At 35.6% G+C, this 18,989-nt stretch overlaps 1 protein-coding gene across 2 annotated transcripts in view; it reads left to right on the forward strand.

Annotated features, from left to right (window-relative positions):
• LOC126978875 (triple functional domain protein) overlaps positions 1-18,989 on the forward strand; it is a 187,012-nt gene that overhangs the window by 154,244 nt on the left and 13,779 nt on the right. For both annotated transcript variants that reach the window (XM_050827991.1, XM_050827992.1), the window contains 8 exons: positions 4,647-4,712; positions 4,856-4,939; positions 8,798-8,995; positions 9,970-10,067; positions 10,442-10,634; positions 12,306-12,503; positions 15,680-15,862; positions 16,846-17,075. In XM_050827991.1, coding sequence (XP_050683948.1) covers positions 4,647-4,712; positions 4,856-4,939; positions 8,798-8,995; positions 9,970-10,067; positions 10,442-10,634; positions 12,306-12,503; positions 15,680-15,862; positions 16,846-17,075 — 1,250 coding nt within the window. The remainder of the gene's footprint in view (positions 1-4,646; positions 4,713-4,855; positions 4,940-8,797; positions 8,996-9,969; positions 10,068-10,441; positions 10,635-12,305; positions 12,504-15,679; positions 15,863-16,845; positions 17,076-18,989) is intronic.

Genomic DNA, 18,989 nt, shown 5'->3' on the forward strand with positions numbered 1-18,989 from the left:
AAAATATATTTGGGTTGTTTTATTTTTCAACTGTAATTTTCGAAACATTTTATGTTGTCTTAGTATTAAAAATCACCCTGCTAGTTATGTTTGCATTCTCTACGAAGATGCATTATTTATGGATAAAGCGCAACTGAATTGTTGAGTTTTATTTGCACTGGAAGCTAGCTTTCATGTAACTCATTTACGGAGTTAATTTAAACAAAACATATGTTCACGTTTTGCTCTTCATTCATATTCATATTGATACATTTATTTGTATTTTAATCTTGGATAAATGTTTAAATGCAATGTTATAATTTGTTTTAGTTTCTTAACACAACTCAAACTTTCCACAGTTAATATTCTACTCTTTTGCATATTTATAGGATCTGTTGCTTAATCCAGTCTGTTCGAAGAATCGTTCCCTTACAAATTATAATATTTGGTAAATGTAAACATTTAGTTGAGTTCGCGGAACATACTAACGACTTAACAAATATAAAGTTTATCTAAGTCGTTACCATTAGTACAAATGACACAAAACTAATTTGGTCTCTGTTATAATAGCGATATTTTATTAAAAGCGTTTTGGCTTGACCCATATCCATGTCGACGTAAATAATAACATTATCATCTAAAGTCTAAACGATTCACATGGCCTTCGAGTAACCGTAGTTAGTCGTATCGTCTCGCGGGATTAAGGCTAGTTATAAAAAATGCTCCTCAAAGGAATGAATCACGTTATTGTATTTATTTATCTGCAAGATGTTAGTATGAATAACAGCCCAAGTTTATGCTAAATTTCAATTCAATTGACGAGTGAAAACTTGTAATTTAGTCAACATCGTCTTATGCAATGAAGCTCTGCGAAATGTAAATACGGGTCGAAGTGCGAGTCGGTAACTCGGTTATTATCAGTCAGAACGCTGCATTAATGAATCCGTGTTGAGTATACATAGACTATACACACGAGTAGATGTAGTGCTGCCGGGCGATACTGTTTCTATATTTATAGAAATGTAATCGTGTGGGGGTAATATTAGCGCACGCCGCACGCGTTATCACGCCCGGAATGCCATGAGTTTACGTTGTCCTGAGAATGTCGGTCGTTGACCGTCATCTGCGGCTTGATAAACAAACTGAATTGCACTGTTGTTGCTTTCCACTAAACTATGCCAAACATTGTCGTTCCTGTTGTTTTCCGTTGTATACGAGCGTTCTTCCGCGGCGTGTTCCGGCCGATACGACATTTCTTTCATAAACTCAGGGCCATTTCGAAATCCCACGAAGCGCCGATAAGGCTCTTGTGATTTTGTTTTTTGTTGTCGTTACAAGAGATTCGCGGAAATAAAGATTCGTAAAATGGAAAGCCTAATGATACGAAGAAGTAATGGCTACAAAGCCCAAAAATAACCAGTACGCAAAATATTATCAGATTGTTCTAGTTTCATGATAAGGTTAACTATTATTAATTTATAGTTTCTTGGTTTTGTCCTGTTATCTCTTTTCTGATTGTTCCCGCTCACAGGCTACCGGCTCGTTCCGGTACTCAATTCCCAAAAAAAAACTTACTACTTGATTAGGTCATTTTAAAGTATAGTCTACTGACGAGTCTACAGTCAAACAATTGCTCTTGGCTCCTAAAGGTACTTGAAAAAGTTGCCGAATCGCGTGTTAGTGTTCCTACACAGTGAGAGTGATCAATAGTAGATTGCAATTTTTCTTAGGTTTAGCATGTCTGTATATCGTACGAAGAGAATACGAAATTCAAGATCGGTCGTGCTTGGTGTATACAGTTGTGACAGGATTGCGCTACTTCCTTGATTATTTGACTTATTATGTGTCACCTTGTCCTTTCAAACAGAGGGCGACAACTCAATTTGTCGAGGAGCGCAGTAGGGGCGACGTGTTTGCCAATCAAGTCTCGATTAACTACACTTTAACGTTCCCCTCTGGTATTATAATATAATCATTTAGATTGCATATAATATAGTTAGTTATATCTTCAAGATCTGTTTTTTTTATGTAAGAGAGGGCAAATGGGCAAGACGATTACGTGTTAGAACGTGCTGAGGCAACTGTTCATGGATATTCGAAACACGAGAGGGTCAGGAGATGCATTGCCGGCCCTTAAGTCGGGGTATGCTGTATGCTCGGTGCCTGAGTCGTATCGGTTCAGGAAAACAGCAGCCGGTAATTGATGCCACAAAGTGTTGTGCGAGGCAAGGAATTACTCGTAAATCGCGCGGATATATGTCTGCCACAAACTTAAATATATCATCTTCAACACCTACATGTATTTATTCCACGTTCAACCACACTATATAATTAACTTTCTTAGTATTTCCAAGACGATACGACGTGAGTACTTTCAGAAAAACCAGTACCTATCTACAGGAGCAGCAACCCTTGTGTTCATCTAGTGCTGCAAGAGATGTGAGCGGCGGTGATAAATTACAGATTGTCATGTACCCGTATTGCTGTCCGCATATCTCATTAAAAAAATGTCACACCTACTGTTGGCATTTTTTTTTATATTTTACCATATACTTGCAATATACTAGCGCAAAGACGAACAAAGCGTCCGAGATAGAGCAAGATAGAAAAGGTAAGCGAATCTATTGTTAATATTAAGATTTTGATTATCAAATCGTAAATAGCACCCTTTTAATTAGCTCCTTAGTATTTTAAATATCCAACCACTATTTAACGCAAATGCGTGCCAAATCAATTTGTTACACATTACGGGGATGTGAGGTCGTTTATACGCTAGTATATATTATTAGCAATTAAGTCTACGGTAATTACATAGTCTCTTCCTTTCATGTGTCTTACTTGTCCTCATCTCTCGCACAGAGTAACTCTAACTCCTTCCTTCTAAAGTTAATCGGTGCTAGTGTTTTATGATAAATCATGCATTGTGTCGAGAAGTTTTTATATTTGCAAGGAAAGCTGGTTACACCTGATTGTTTTAACTCACTAAGGTTAGGCCTTGGAATGAATATTGTTTTACTACTGTCTGCCGAATGGTGGCTCCAGTCGGCAGACGATACCGACTATAATATATATGTATATGAGCACCTGTAAAATTTCTGGGTTACTGAGACTTTATATTCAGTCTCAAGGTGAAAGGGATAATCGCGGTGCTGCCCAGGTATTCGTGATTCGTGATTTTGAAGCCCTTCAGACCGAAAAACAGCCGTAGCTAGTGAAATTACTGGGCAAATGAGACTAAACATCTTATGTCTCAAGGTGACGAGCGAAGCTGTAGTGTCGCTTAGAATTTTTGGGGAAATTCAAGAATCCTGAGCGGCACTGCATTGTAATGGGCAGGGCCTATGAATTACCAACAGCTGAACGTCCTTGTCTCGTCCCTTATTTTCATTTAAAAATAAATGCAGTCATAGCGCGACGAATGCTTATTGTAAACCAGAAGCTGTCAACCATACTATAGATCATATTTTCGCAATCTGTTCATTCAGTTACATCGCTTAATATTACGAATAGCAAGATTAAGAATTCTTGAAGTAGCGCGTCATTTGACCCTGAACGCATCGAATACTTCCACACAACATATGAAAGTGGGTTACAATGTTTATATTATCCACACAGTGTCATACAATATTTATTACAAACCTGAGAGCTATCATAAAATATAGGGTTCGCTAATAACATAAATGCTCACTCATATCATACTTATGATATGGATCCTTATATGGGTACTAAGGTTTTACAAATATAAATCTTCCCTAAAATCACATGAGCTCTTTTATCCTACTTATATAATAATTAAGAGTTTATATTTTCTATGTTTAGACGGGTTAGTTGTTTATGCAAAAGCTTTGCAGCGGTCATCTATTTTATTTTGGTTTACAGCATCATGTCTGCTATTGTGGTATTTGAATAAAATGAACAGAAAATACATTAACCTAGATCTGACGTACTTGGTTTAATTCTGGGTAGGGTTATACATTATTACAACTTAACGTATATTGGAATTCTAATTAGTGAATAATAATTGGCGTATACACTGCTAAGGCATCTGAAACAAGTCAGGAAAGTCCTAGGTGATGAAAAAAAAAAGTCCTAGGTGAGGTTGATTAATTTTTAGCAAGCGAATAGAATATTTACTTTTGTTTCGCATGCCGATACTATATGTCACGCCTTGGCTTTCTTTCGTCGTACGGCTAAATGCTATCCCGTGTTGATAATATAATATTTAGGCCATATACGGTATCATAACAAAAAAAAAATCAACACGGCTTAGACACGTAATTTGTTAGACATAGTCCCACCTAACTATAACAACGTCAGTCACGTATGAATAACCACGTTTAAAATGAAGTTTAGCTTAAAACAGTGTTTAGCTTATGTTTAACTAAAACGTCGTTAAGCACGACATAAACTGAAGTCTACAGAAACAAATATTAAAGGAACAGAACGCAATTTCGTCAGCTGCCATCTACCTGTCATCATAGAATCTAAATCTTTCATATGAATATGATCTGATCTATACGTTTGACACACCTTATTCGACTCGTGAATAAATATAGGCAATGTCTAAAGATTGTTGAATGCTAAACAACAGAAAGACACAGATTTGTAATAGAAGTTTTTTAAAGATGTTTAACTTTCATAACAGCACAGTTAATGTTTTGTTACAGAACCCTCAGGCTGTACTTCAGCAGGCGCCAACTCCTGCCGCGGCCTCTTCCACGCCGACTACTCGCGTAAGTTCAACCCTAACTAATCTATGAATTATTCATGTAACATTACATACATTCATGTCCTACTCCTAACATTGTGTCACTAACCGATCGGGTGTATGTGCCGCCGCTTTCTACTCAGGGTGAACTATTGGTGACGTTTTCAGAACTCGTTGGCTTTGGATGCGATGGAATCGAACGGAGGTCCCGCGGATATCGCCGAAATTGAACAAATTGTCAAGGAGAAAATGGTTCGAATCATAACTGAGCATGTGTGCATGCTTACATCTTTGACGTTTTGGTTTTATTTGCGTGTGTTTTTTTTTTACTAAGAAATTTGTTTCGTTTTCATTTCACAAATTGTTTGTTTGATGCTATTTGCACGCCTTTAAATCGATTTAAGTGCATTTTATATGTAATGGCTATACAAATGCTTCATAGTTAAATTATATTAACAAAACTATTCTAATGGTAACATAATTAAAAGTAACTTGTGAATTAAATGAACCCAATTATCCCTATCAGAATTATAAAATGTTTTATAAATCCACAAACAGGTTTATAATGATTCACTACTCCATTTAATTGCGTTCGTCTGCTACCGCTGTGCAACATTAATTACCCTAATGCAGAAGGTAATCAGTAATGTATTGAAAATATTTACAAATCACCTACAATAGAGTACGGGGGTAGCTTTGGTTTGGATTTAATCTAACAAATTGCTTCGCTGTAACTGTTTTTTGTGTATTCAGTTGAGTGCTCGAGTGATATTTTAGCATGTAGCGTTTTTTCGCGTCAACTGGCTTATATATTATTATTTCGGCTGATATGTGTGTATTGCCTTCGGGTTTACATATCATTTTGGAATTCGTGATTTTGAACGGGTTACTTTGACGCTTGGGGGTGTGTTAGGCTCAAAATTGAAAACTATATCTTTTGCTGCCCTGTGTGTCCATGAGACCCATGTAAGCTATATAGTTTGTAAGAGTACTAGTAAAGCAGCTGACGATGTCGTTTGTTATTGATGGATGACGTTACAATATGTGATCAGGGGGGACATTGAACGTTCTTAATTTTGAACCAAAGTAAACTGCCAAGGTCAAGGTAACCGGCTTTTACTATACCAAAAAGCGCGTAATCCCACCTGAAAATCTTGCATTTATTGTATTTGCTTGTTGATGTTAAGAGGTCATTCTTACCATCACGAGAATTAGTCATTTCTATGTAGTAAAAGTAAATAGCTTTTCTCATCCTCCATCTCTGTCTGCATCTTCAAAAACAAAATGGTTTTTACATTATAAAATTTTTTATTTGCTATTACATATTTACAAAAGCGCTTATATTCTTCTTCACTACAGGAACTAATATTTCAGCCTTAAAATATAATGATATTTCTAACATCGTGTTGGGGGACAATACTACATTATGCTTTTATAACTAGCTAGTGCCCGTTGCGCTTCGCTTCACAAAAATGAAATCTACCACTATATCAGCGCCACCTTTCCGGCACTAACGTAACTATGTCGTCGGAGTGGTCATGTCGCCCTTTATATGTGTTTAAATGTTTCATTTCAATTGGGCTTACGGTTCTCGAGTTTTAGGTGAACATAGATTTACATTATGTTTTCATAAATATGAACCTAATGTTTGAATATTATTAAATATAATTGTGATTAATTCGTATTGATATGACAACTGGGCAGAAAGTGTGTCTTTTATTACGTTCAAATGCGTTGTACGATTGTTTACATTTAGGGAGATTTTAGGGAGTCTTAGCTTTGTATTAAGGGAGTAGTTAGCGGCGCGAGGTGTAACCGACCGCCTAAAAAACACCCGAGAACTAGAATCACACTTGCTGCCGAGCTATGTACCATACATTAATAATTGCTTAATTTAACTCGGTCGAGAAAGTAAAATGTTACTTGAAGTAAATATCAGTAAAAGTCCTTTAAAAAATTACCTCTTGCTAATCATTATTGATAACCGAATTCAAATTGGCTTAGATATTTCTTGAGTTGAATGTCCCCTAACATACCGATAACGTCACCAAAATTCTAAAATAAATTATTTCGTCTTCGGTTATGCTACGTCTTATTGTATAATTTGTTTATTTGACAAAATATTTAATAATTAGACACACCATGCTTACATTTTATTGTATGCATAGATATAGTGTAATTTATAACTCTTCCTGTACCAAAATTGTCTTATAATTGACTCTGAAGACATGAGAGTTTGATAACAAATATTAAAATGTATATTAATGTTGGTTTTTATACAATTTTCGCCTCTTTGAACGTTTCAATAATAAATATTTTCTTCTGTTCATTGTATTCAACTTGTATACACCGTCGCCATAAGAATTGCTTTGGAGGCCAGATAAGATCGCGGCCGTCTCGAAACGGAAACATGTACTTGATAATAAGTCCTTAAAATACGTTTGTATTCGTAATGTTTTAACTGCATTTGGTAAAGCATGTTTTAATTGCTTCACGTCTACCCTATAGTTCCATAATATACTATGAAAGAGAGGCATTAAGATTAACTTCAACCATTAAACCGAATTCTACCTAATTAGGAGTTTAAATGAACACAAATTCTAGAAGTAGAACACTGAAGTGTTTTTATATTTTTGATAAGTTTCTGCTGATATTATTACTAAATAATATATATGTTTAGTTCATCCTATTTCTTTCGCAAAATAGCACTTATATTATTGTGTGTCAGTTTGATGAAGGGTGTAGGTGCCGATGAGACATACCATCTTTGGCTTAGGTTGACGGGCGCAGTGCGACATGATAGGGGTCGTATCGTATGACGCTACGCTTCATTAGGTTGGTTTTAGGGTACCGTACCCAAAGGTTAGCCAACATCGCACTGTCGGCCCATCCGTTTGTCAGGAGGCTTAATCTCATAAACTGATGTGATTGAAATTTCGACAGAGTTTATTAGTATTGCCGCTGCTATATTATTATGACTCATTTATGTGTCGGTTGCGCCTTTCGGCTTTTAGCTTTAGATTTCCAATATAAGCCAGTGCTTATCGTGCTTCAATGCAGATTATGTACCGTCAGCATAGCTCTTGTTTGTAATCAACTACAATGTCGATGAAGAAAGACAAGAAAATCTCTCTGATATTTTTCTTTGATAAACCTAGACAATTATTCTTATAGAACTTTACGCCTGTATTCAAACAACTGATTCAGATTGAAAGCATGTCTCATCATAATTAATAATGAGCGCATGAGACAATCTATTTTAAGGTCTTGCAGACTATGACGGGCGCAGTATAACATGATTGCGATGCAACATCATTGCACTGTAACTGTAATATTATCACTGTTTATTTGTTTTATTAGTGGAATACAAACAGAACATACATACGTGTTCCGCTGTGTTTTACCAATCTTTGACGAAAAATTAAAATAAGTTCATAATAATTTAAGAATATATTATTACCATGGCCTTATAGTAGAGCGTTTATAAGTTACTTCTCAATTAACGTTATTTTGCTAAACTAAAATAACTGCAAGTAGTTAATAAATTATGCTTTAACGTATGGTACACGGACCACATCTCACGGAATACTTGTGCCAATGCCTCTGATGAATTATTTAGCTTAACAATTTGTTAATTTGGCAGTGATATCCCTCATTTCTGGGATAAATTAAATTAAATTTGTAACCAAAATTTATCAACGATGCGGGACTCGAATCCTCGAAATGTTTAGATTTGAGAGAGGTCGCCTCTTTCAAATCTAAACATTTAGGGATTCCGTCCCTACGATATATCAAGTCAATTTCCCAATATGCAATAATCGGGGTTAAGTAGGTTATCAACTGTAAGTAGATCCTGTAGATGGTGCTACAACCTAAGAGTTGAACGAGATTTACCAATATTAACGAACCATACTTCACTCGAACGGATGGCTTAGTTGGAAGAGTGCTCACACGGAACCCGAGGGGTCGCGGGTTCGAGTCCTGCATCGTTTATAAATTTTGCCTACAAATTTAATTTAATTATTTAGCTTGTCTGCAGTTGAATATTGTGCTTTCTGTATAGTCTAAAAAAACGTGACTGGAAATGAAATGACGGAGTGGTGTGTATAGGAGCAGCATGGTGGAGGTGCCAGTACATCCGGTAAGACGGAGGGCGCGGACGAGGAGAGCTCGGCAACGCCGGGCGCGGAGACCTACGAGGCGTCTCTGAAGAAGAGAGAGTACGTGCTGCGGGAGCTGCTGGAGACAGAAGAGGTGTACGTGGCGGACTTGCGGCTCGTCTGCGAAGGCTACATGAAGCACTTGATGGTGAGGCTCATCTAATAGCTGTGAAATAGTAGACGACGAGGGAACATCGCGCAACCAAGTTCATTCTAGCGTGTGCTTGTACGTGGAAGCAAGGCCTTTGGAAATGGACCCTGAACCATCACCACACATCCAGGTCATGCGGATGGCCCAGGCATGAAATGAATTTGATCCTCCCTAGAATAATGATTACCTATAATTTGTTTTTGTTGCTTTTCTGTATACTACAAAAGTTAAGCTTAGAAGGTGAAAGCTGCCTATGAATGTTTCGGAAGTTAATATACAGATATCATACTATGGGATATAAAATGCTTGGAACTTTGATTTTGATTTGGTAAATCTATCATCGGTTCTAAAAGTGGCATATTGAAAATTACAATGTGTAAATTACAAAATGATGTTACACTAAAAAGTGCTTTGCTATAAGGTTTAGTCTACTTGAATAAATAATGTTTTTAGTTTTGATTTAGCCACAATATCGCTAGGGCTCAGTTTAATAGATAATAATGAAATAAAATAATAATGTCATTAATACCGCTATTTAAGAAAAAATAACAAGGTTAACTAATTAATGAAAACTTAAGTCCACGTTATTTCAGCACCTAAAAAGTCAATACAAAATATATATATACATTATAACACCAAGAATTGGAGCGTATTTTTTTCGAGCTACTTAATTTACGTATTTTGGCCGTATTGGAAGTGCCCAAATAGCGGACTACGATCTAAATCCAATACCGACTAAAAAACCCTCTACGCTGGTAATTAAAAGTTTCTGCAGAAACAGACTCGAGCTCAGAACGTTGAAGCGTATTTAACTATTTAGTGTGGGCATACAACAACCTAATAAATATCGTGTTTTATTTACCAGTGCAGTTTGAGGATTTAAAACTTCGTTCGTTAACCAAATAAAAGGATTCTTATTTTAATTACTCCTTTATCAATGTGTTGGGTTGACTTCTCAATAAATTTTGCAGGACCCGAATGCAGAGCCGCCGCTACCAGAGAGCTTACGTGATAGACGTCTGAGAATGATATTCGGAAACATTGAGGCAATCTACGAATGGCACCGCGAGTAAGTAATACTGAATGCCTTAATAAATATAAAAACATATAATCGTAATTGAGAACAAACTAAAATGCTCAATAAATAACAGAAGTACTATTCAATAAAGTAAGGGGTTCTATATTAGGGAATATAAACATTGAGCGTATTTGCTTTATGATGGTAACCGTTGATGAAGCCTGTAAATATATATTATGACCACGATTCTGTTCGTATAATAATAATTCATTACACAAGTCAAAAGGAAAATTTCATTTACGCTATACGCAATTGCGAGACTGGTACGTGCGTTATTGGCTGCTATGCAAATGTTATATGGGATGCCTTTGCGAATGAACTCCCCGTATGTATTACGTGATTGTTAAATCTGCCGGTGTCTGCAGTAAATTTGTTCGCGAGCTGGAGGCTTGCATCGAGTCTCCCGAGTGCCTCGGGCCGCTATTCCGTCGCTTTCTGGAGAAGAAAATGTTCTTGTACGAGGCGTATTGCCGGAACAAGCCCCTCTCTGAGTACATCGTCTCCGAGCACGACCACTACTTCCAAGAACTCAGGAACAAACTTGGACATAAGCTGCAGGTAAGAATTTATATTTAACAGTGTTCGGTACATCGAACTTATTACCCAGTATAGACTCCTAGTACCTATATATTAGAAATGCAAACTATTCAGTTATATTAAGTGAGGTAAGCGGGCGGTGAATGATCGTTGGTCAGAATATATTTGCAACATATCTTATACAATCGCTACTGGTTGCTGTGACATTTGTCGGTCACTGCCATTGTTGGGCGGAGGTACATCTTGGTTGTATATTGTTCCACGTTACAATTCGGCGCACAAACATGCAACTGTAGAATATGATGGAGTATTTGTGCCTAAAGAATCCTGTTAAGCCTTATTAACTTGTTCCGTACTGAAATCACCGACTGAAAACAAATTAACGTCTAATTTTATTCATCTTTATTCCAGCTTTACCAGCCAGTACCTTGTTTAGGTTCCAAAGAGTTATTCTTACTACTTATTGAACGCCCCCTCGTTCATAATCAGCTCGAGGCAAAAACTCTATAAAAAAAAATAATTAGCAAAAATAATTTTATTAAAATAACCAGATTTTTTTGAGTCTCTTATAGGTTTAATTCACTTTTCAAGCTTGTAAAATAGTATTAATGTCGAGTGAAGACTGTAAAAAATGGCTCTTGGGTAGATAGATCTCCTTGATTTGAGATTAAATAGAAACTTCTATTTTCGTTAATTTTACATAATATATTCGAAAATGTTTTCATTTTACTTTTACCTTCATAATAGGTTTGAAGTTTAATTTAAGGCTTTCGTTATTGTTTTGTATCAGCAGAGAACCCTCTTTGTGTGAGTCAGGCTCTTTCACTAATTAGCCGTTCTGTACTCGAACGTATCCAACATCTCAACGTCCGTCTATATATATTAATAGGTTTTATATTTTAGGGTACATTATAAAAACGAGATCACCATTTACGGTAATATAACGAGAACACATAAGTAACAAAACAGGATTACTTACCACTTTTTTTTAATGAAAATAAGGGACGAGACGAGCAGGACCTTCAGCTGATGGTGAATGATACGCCCTGTCCATTACAATGCAGTGACGCACAGAATTTTTGAAAAAGCCAAAAGTTTTGAGTGGCTCAACAATTGCGCTCGTTGTCATATAAGATGTTAAATATAATTTGCCCAGTAATTATACTTGCCCTTTCGCCCTTCAGACCAAAACAAAGTAATGTTTACACATTACTGCTTCACGGCAGAAGTAGGCGCCGTGGTGGTACCCATAATCTAGCCGGCATCCTTTGCTTCCCTCTAGTAAATCCCCTTAGTCACCTGTTACGACACCCTTGGGGCGTTCCTGTAATATTTTTGCCGAGGGGAATCACAGGGCAAAGCTACATTAATAAAAATCTAAAATATCACGGGTATATTATATTAATCTTAGTTGTCAGAAAAGGGTAAATAATAGTAATTTCTGTTTGCGGTAATTGCCATTTCAGATAGAATTTTATTTAAAACAAAAGTAGTTCTTTCTCAAAATCAGCCTTGTTTTTTTTTAATTACGTTACGTTTCTACACATTGCACCTTTTTTTTGTTCATAACACGTATCTGATGAACACATCCATGTTAAAAACTCGACTTATTATTTAATATGAATGCCGTGGTGGCAGCGTTACATCTTTACTTATTATGAGTCGTTTATCTGTAAATATTATATTTTTCAGCTTGGTGATCTTTTGATCAAGCCAATACAGCGCATACAAAAATATCACCTCCTCGTGAAGAAAATCTTGAGCTACTCTGAGGCAGCGAATGCGCCACCCAATGTCATCGACTCGCTGCGCGACGCCGTTCAATGCACCTCCATCATACCAAAGAACGCTAACGATATGATGGACGTCGGTCGTCTACAGGGATTTAAGGTAATAAAACAAATAATATAATAATGGCACTTTGTTTCTAATTGCGTACGAGTCCTATTCATATTTACATGAAATAGAAATATATGTATGTAACACAAAGTAATAAAAAACCTCAACTTTATAAATTTATTACCTGAACACCAATTTTTAATGTCTGATTTTATACGTATGAAACTGAAAACAAAGCAGATTCAATCGGGGTGAAAGACGGGCGCCAGCTCGTTAAGACACAATTCAATAGAACTAATTGATTTTATGTTACGCTACACATTCAGGTGAGACTTACAAGTTGCGCAATTAGAGGCATCGTTTGAAGTTAAGTCTTTATTATATTGATGTAGCTTTTATGCTAAAATCGATATATTAGCTCCGTTTATATAGCTTTATGAGTTACGGATGCTCAACATGATGCGAGTTTAATCTTTTGTTGAATTTTATTACAGCTACCCGAGTTATCCTAATATGTCTTCCTTCCAAAACATGTGTAGAGTCATAGCGACATCCAGTCAGTCAGAATATTAGTTGCCATATTCTCGTTATATAAATGAACTATAAGTTCATCAAAATCGTTCTCAATCGCCAATTATGTTACGCCTCTAAGGACACCTAGAATTGATTGGATGTCTCTTCGACTCTGTTAGCGTTTCCTTAGTAGGGTCCCGGATGGATTAAACTGCATAATTTGCTTAATTTTTCAACTTTGCAGTTTCATTGCAAATTAATTATTCAAAGTGACGCTGTGAGCTCGATACAAATTTTGTGAGAATATATAATATATATTTTATGATTGGACTCATGCTGGGCTCTGTTGCAACTTTGATATCACTGCATTGTGTGTAGATGACATTTATAGTGCTTTAGTTCCGCTGTGTTGCGTTAATTTTATTTATTCTTTCTATAATAACTGTTGCTATAGGGAGTTAGTTAATCAGAATATGCATTAAGATTTAATCTGCAAAGTGACTACTGCGATTTTATAATTTTTTCTATGTAATATTTTATGTAATACTTATTAATATTATTAGCGACTCAAACGATACAGATTTTTTTATGGATGACGAGGAAAAACAATGAATACTCACACTCTCTTGCAACAACCACAGGAACGTTGCTGGACTCTTGTTGTATCGTCCTGGAACCACCGACCGAGGGTGTTCATTCAAAAGTGATTTAAAATCAAATAATCGAACATGCTTATTTTATTGTTAGCGTTCGATAAAACAAGTTCACTCGATAGACGTTAGTTACCTACCCACTTATCACCCTTTTACGTACTGCGAGAATCATAAACTGAGGCGAAATGTGGAATTCTGTCTTCACGGCTTTGCTATATTTTGCGACTGAGTGTAAACCTATATTTTCTCAAATGATTCGTGATCATATGTGCAACCGATTGATGGATTTCATTATTGTTTCTCTATAATATTTGAAATTAAATGAATTAATGAACGAAACGAACTCTCAGCAATAACTATTTCAAACTTGGACAAAGTGTTAATCGGAAACATAAATATGCTTTCTTTACCGCTTTACTTTTCTACTGACTTATAAATATAAAATTTAACGTTTATCCAATCCATTACGTGAGATTGGTATTATTTAACGAGTAGTAATTTGTTATTTAAGAGTCAATATTCTGATTTTAAGAGTCAATTTTTGTATACTTGATAATAAAATGGAAAAATGATTCTAAATAATAACTTTTTTTTTTTAAATATTATGAGAACTATTACCATAATGTATTTTCTAATAATATAAGTACATATCAATTTCAGTTTTCTTTTATTCTGGCGTCGGCTTGCTGGCCAGCGACGGGCTATTTGTTTTTCATTTATTTAATTGATTATAATAAGGCTAGTCTGGCAATACTGATGCATTTAACCGGATGATTGCAAAATTCATAAATTAATTTTTAACCCTGTTGCTAGTCATACGATTGTCGCATGAATAATAAATAATTATTTGTCCAACAATTTTAAGGTTAAAACTTAGTATCCCACGAATTATGAGGTAAAATGATTGTAATTGATAGAGCTTTAGTCCACGATTATAATTATACCACTCTTATTACAAGGTAATGCACCGTTCCAGAGAAAAAAGCATTATAACCTAACCTTATGACATTTAACCAATAATGACTTATTTATGGGGAGAAAAGAAAAGGAAACGCCTACAATTCGTTTCTGGCACTCGCCGGCCGCTTCGGCGACACGCTACGCTCGGCTCGTGCGTTGTTTTAACAGTTCTAACATAACCTAACCTAACCAATTTTTATAAATTGTAGTTGATAGAGCTTTAACTTATAATGCCTACTCGGCTAAGTCGAGTTAGTAAGTCTTTTGTGGGGCGATGTATAATATGCTTTTACAACAAGATCCCAGAAAATGTTCAAAACAAAAGCATTACGTTATTCAAAATAATTTTTTAAAAAACGTTTGTGTGGTAAAGGTTACTATAACATAAATGACTTTCTTAAAACCACAGAATGGGAATGGAGTGACCGCCCTCAGGCTATTAAATAATAAGTTTTATTGTACAATATTACTTTGTAAACATATTTATTCGATGAGAGAGAGAAACCCGCTGAGTTTGTTGCGCCCGTTCTTCTCAGGTCTGAGGCATTCATTTTGGAATGGGTGGTAGTTTTTGACTTTTAATAAGTGATGTCACATCGTATTTTGAATAAAAATATTTGAATTTGGTGCACGATTATAGTGCTACTAATCGTATTACAAGGTAATGCAGTTTTCAAGAAAATAACGCAAAAATTTCTAACCTTGAAACGGGTAAAACGCGTAAAAAAAAATTGAATTTATTTATTTTAAAAATTGTCGGACAAATAAATAATCATCCGAAAATCAGATGATTAGACACTTCCAATTTTTAAATGCACGGCTTTACTATTATTGTTCGTTGTAATACTATTATTACAATTAAGTGAACAATGTGCTATTTCTGTTAGATATTTATTTATAATATTTAATTGCCCACATATAGATGTATACAATATGGATTATTTCTCTCGTCATTGTGGGTAGTGTTTTCTTGTTAGTTCCCCTGCTCATTCATCCCTTGGTGGGTTTTGAACTCGATATTCTCTTCCGTATCTCTGGCTTCCTTTTTCCAAATGTTTTCTGGCACAGGAAGCAGCAATACAAGTCGTATTTTAATTGCAGGGCAACATAGCGGCCCAGGGCAAGTTGCTGTTCCAGGAGCCCTTGCATGTGTCTGAGAGCATCACCGACAAAGGCAAGGAGCTGCACGTGTTCCTGTTCCAGCAGTGCGTGATCTTCACCGAGGCAGTCGGCAAACGCACTCAGTTCACCAGCCCCACCTATCACTACAAGACACATGTGCAGGTTCGTATACTCCGCTCGCGAAGCCTAAATATCATTGACCTTTTATTAAAAAAAGCGCAAAAAAGAATGCTGGGAGAGTTTCTTCCGCCACTTCTTTCTTATCTCTCAGAGAGCCATTTGATTCCGAAGCGGTGGTGGTTTTAGTGTATTATTAATTTTGATTAAGATAAGATCATAATTTTGTTGACTAGCTAATAAAATTGTATAATTTCAATGAACTGTTCCTTTTATTATAGTTCCGAATATTCTCAACTAAGTGGCCTTAAAGTTCTTTATGTGAGATGAAAGTCGTCCATATCGCTGATCGGTACTGAGATCTCTACTTCACTTTTACTCCAGGTATTCACTTTGCTCAGGTCGGCAACTGGCTTGCATTCTAATGTAGTATGAGTAACATTACTACTTACATCATCATCATCTGCCGGCTGCAGTATCCTGAATTGATACAGCTTAGGAACTCTTCCAGCCTGGAACTATAAGGGCGCCTCCCTTATCCTCTATGGGTCCCATAAAAAATATAATTTTATACTATGTATAACATACTCGCAAGTTAATAATTAAATCGCGCGGATTAAAATTGAATAATAAATTAACTCATAGACTGATTGATTCACAACTTGATTTTATTTTTCGATTGATGACTGGCCGAAGATACCAACAGTTATGTATAACCTCGGTATATACATGTGGTAGTTGTTTGGCGGTTGTTTTTACGTTAAATAAACTTATTTGGGAATTGCAGCGTTGATGAACGCCACACATTTCGACCGGACGACCTATTATATATACTGCATGGTTATTGAGTAAACAACCTTTTCAGAACTCCCTGTGATATATAGGTGTTCTATTAACCGGCACAATGAAGCGACGTCTTGACGCAACACAAAGACGATCAGACCGATCCTTTCGTACAGAATACTGGATCTTCTAGAGTCTTATACGTACAGGCTCACCAGTTTAATCTCTTTGGTGATTGTTTCCAGGTGAACAAAATGAGACTGGAGGAAGTGGAGGGCACCAACATGTTCATAATCCACTCGTTGGTGGAATACAAACACCAGCAGCCTTCGTACGTGTGCCGCGCCCCGGAAGCAAGGCGCCAGCACTGGATCAGTACGCTGTCCACAATTCTGCAGTCTCAACTCAGCTTCGGTGATCGCCTGGAGAACCCCAGCGCGTTTCTGAACAGGGAGACAGGACGTGATACCGCCGCGTGAGTACTCTCTGTCATTCAACTTTTTCTATCTATGTTATACAGGGTATGCTATACTATTCTAGTATTTTCTTTGTTTAACGCCAGTGTTACACATTTATATAAAACATTTTTAAAGGATGAAAAACGCGTGTAATTGTAACTGTGTTTTTACATAAAATTTATTTTTTCATATAAAATGTAACTTCAAAAAATAAAAAAGTAACTTTACGCAAAATCTATATAATATAGTATACTGAACAATTTGTTATATTTTTTTAAAGTGATAACCCTTACTTCTAGGATTAATACACAAATAAAATCTAAACCACTGAGCTAACCGTTCGACGGTTACCGGCACGGAACGCCGGAGGTCGTGGGTTCGAATCCCGCATCGTTCATAAAATTTTGTTTTTCAAATTTTATTTGAATATATATTCAAATAAGAAGTTATGAAAAACAAACCAATCTATCAAATGTTCCTTTTTTTCTAAAGGTACGAGTTTTTTGTATAAAATATAACAAAGTGGCCACGTCGGAACTGTAACGCTTACATACGAGTCCACCTTTAGTACGTCAATAGAACTTGCAATCAAAAATTTGCAAATTGACTTCTTTAAATAATAAATATTTTTTGGGAATGGAGTGACCGCCCTCAGACTATTAAATAATAAGTTTAATTGTAAACATATTTATTCGATGAGAAAAAAAGCCCGCTGAGTTTGTTGCGCCCGTTCTTCTCAGGTATTCATTTTGGAATGGGTGGTAGTGTTTGATTTTCAATAAGTGATGTCACATCCTATTTTGAATAAAAATATTTGAATTTGAGTTTGATCTGATTCTCCGTCTTTCTTTGTTTGCAAAGATGTCAAACAAGTTACTCACAAAGTGGTGGTGCCTTTGTATTAAATTATGGGACCAAATGTTGTATCGATCCCTTCAAGAATTTATTAAATTTCTATCTGTATAAGGACGAAAAAAAATATTTTAATTTCTCATCGATGTTTTATCTTGCAGTGGCCAGTTTGACTCTCCTACTTGAATGTTTAACAGTTATGACGAATTTACCTTCTTTTCCAATAACAGCATGCTGAAAACATGGAGTCCTCTCATTGCACGCAATTATTGTTTGATGAAAATTGCTTGTTTGGATTTTTAATTTTAAGTCCAATGAACATTAAAAAACGTTAGGGATTTGTTTTAAAAGTTATGGTATTCTAATATTTAATATACGTACTGTTTAGTAATCAAATTACTTAAAATAACGATGCTGCATGTTTATCTCAATATCACGACCTGAAATTATCAAAACAGAATAAAATCTCTTCCTTGGCTGGTACTATCAAAAATTGATGTTGTGCCATTTTATTAACATCTTGGTTAAGATGTTTCCATCTTTGGATTCATCTTAGCTCGATTAGTTTTTTACAAATCAAATTATCAAAAATTCAAAGTCAGTTTATTATTATACTTCTAAAAAATTATAAAATGTGTGTATAATTAATCTTAATTAATGTGATTTAGTTAGGCATTATATTAATACTTGTCTACTGCCAGCACTGTTAACGAGTTTTCAATTTGTATAAACAAAATTAGAAAATTTTTATTTTTCATTATAATGTACTGTCCGCTTAGTGTTAGATTTTTTTTGAGTAACGTGTCTTTAGCGGACAAACAACGTGGCACGTAATTTATATACATTAAGATATTCATAATTATTGCGTGTTAGTGTTTTAAATAAATCACAAAGATAAAAATAATTTTCAAACTATAATAGTTATGATTACTTGACAGGAAGGGGGAGGTTATGGTTACCAGATATTTCAATTGCTAAGATACGGGGCAACTGATGTCATTAGCTATAGTAGTTACAAATCTAGTTATACACAGTAAGAGATAGATAAAGAGAGCAGATAGAATTTACCCTAGATAAAT

The sequence above is a fragment of the Leptidea sinapis genome, chromosome Z (genome assembly GCF_905404315.1).
Source record: "Leptidea sinapis chromosome Z, ilLepSina1.1, whole genome shotgun sequence".
In the NCBI taxonomy this organism is placed as follows: domain Eukaryota; kingdom Metazoa; phylum Arthropoda; class Insecta; order Lepidoptera; family Pieridae; genus Leptidea; species Leptidea sinapis.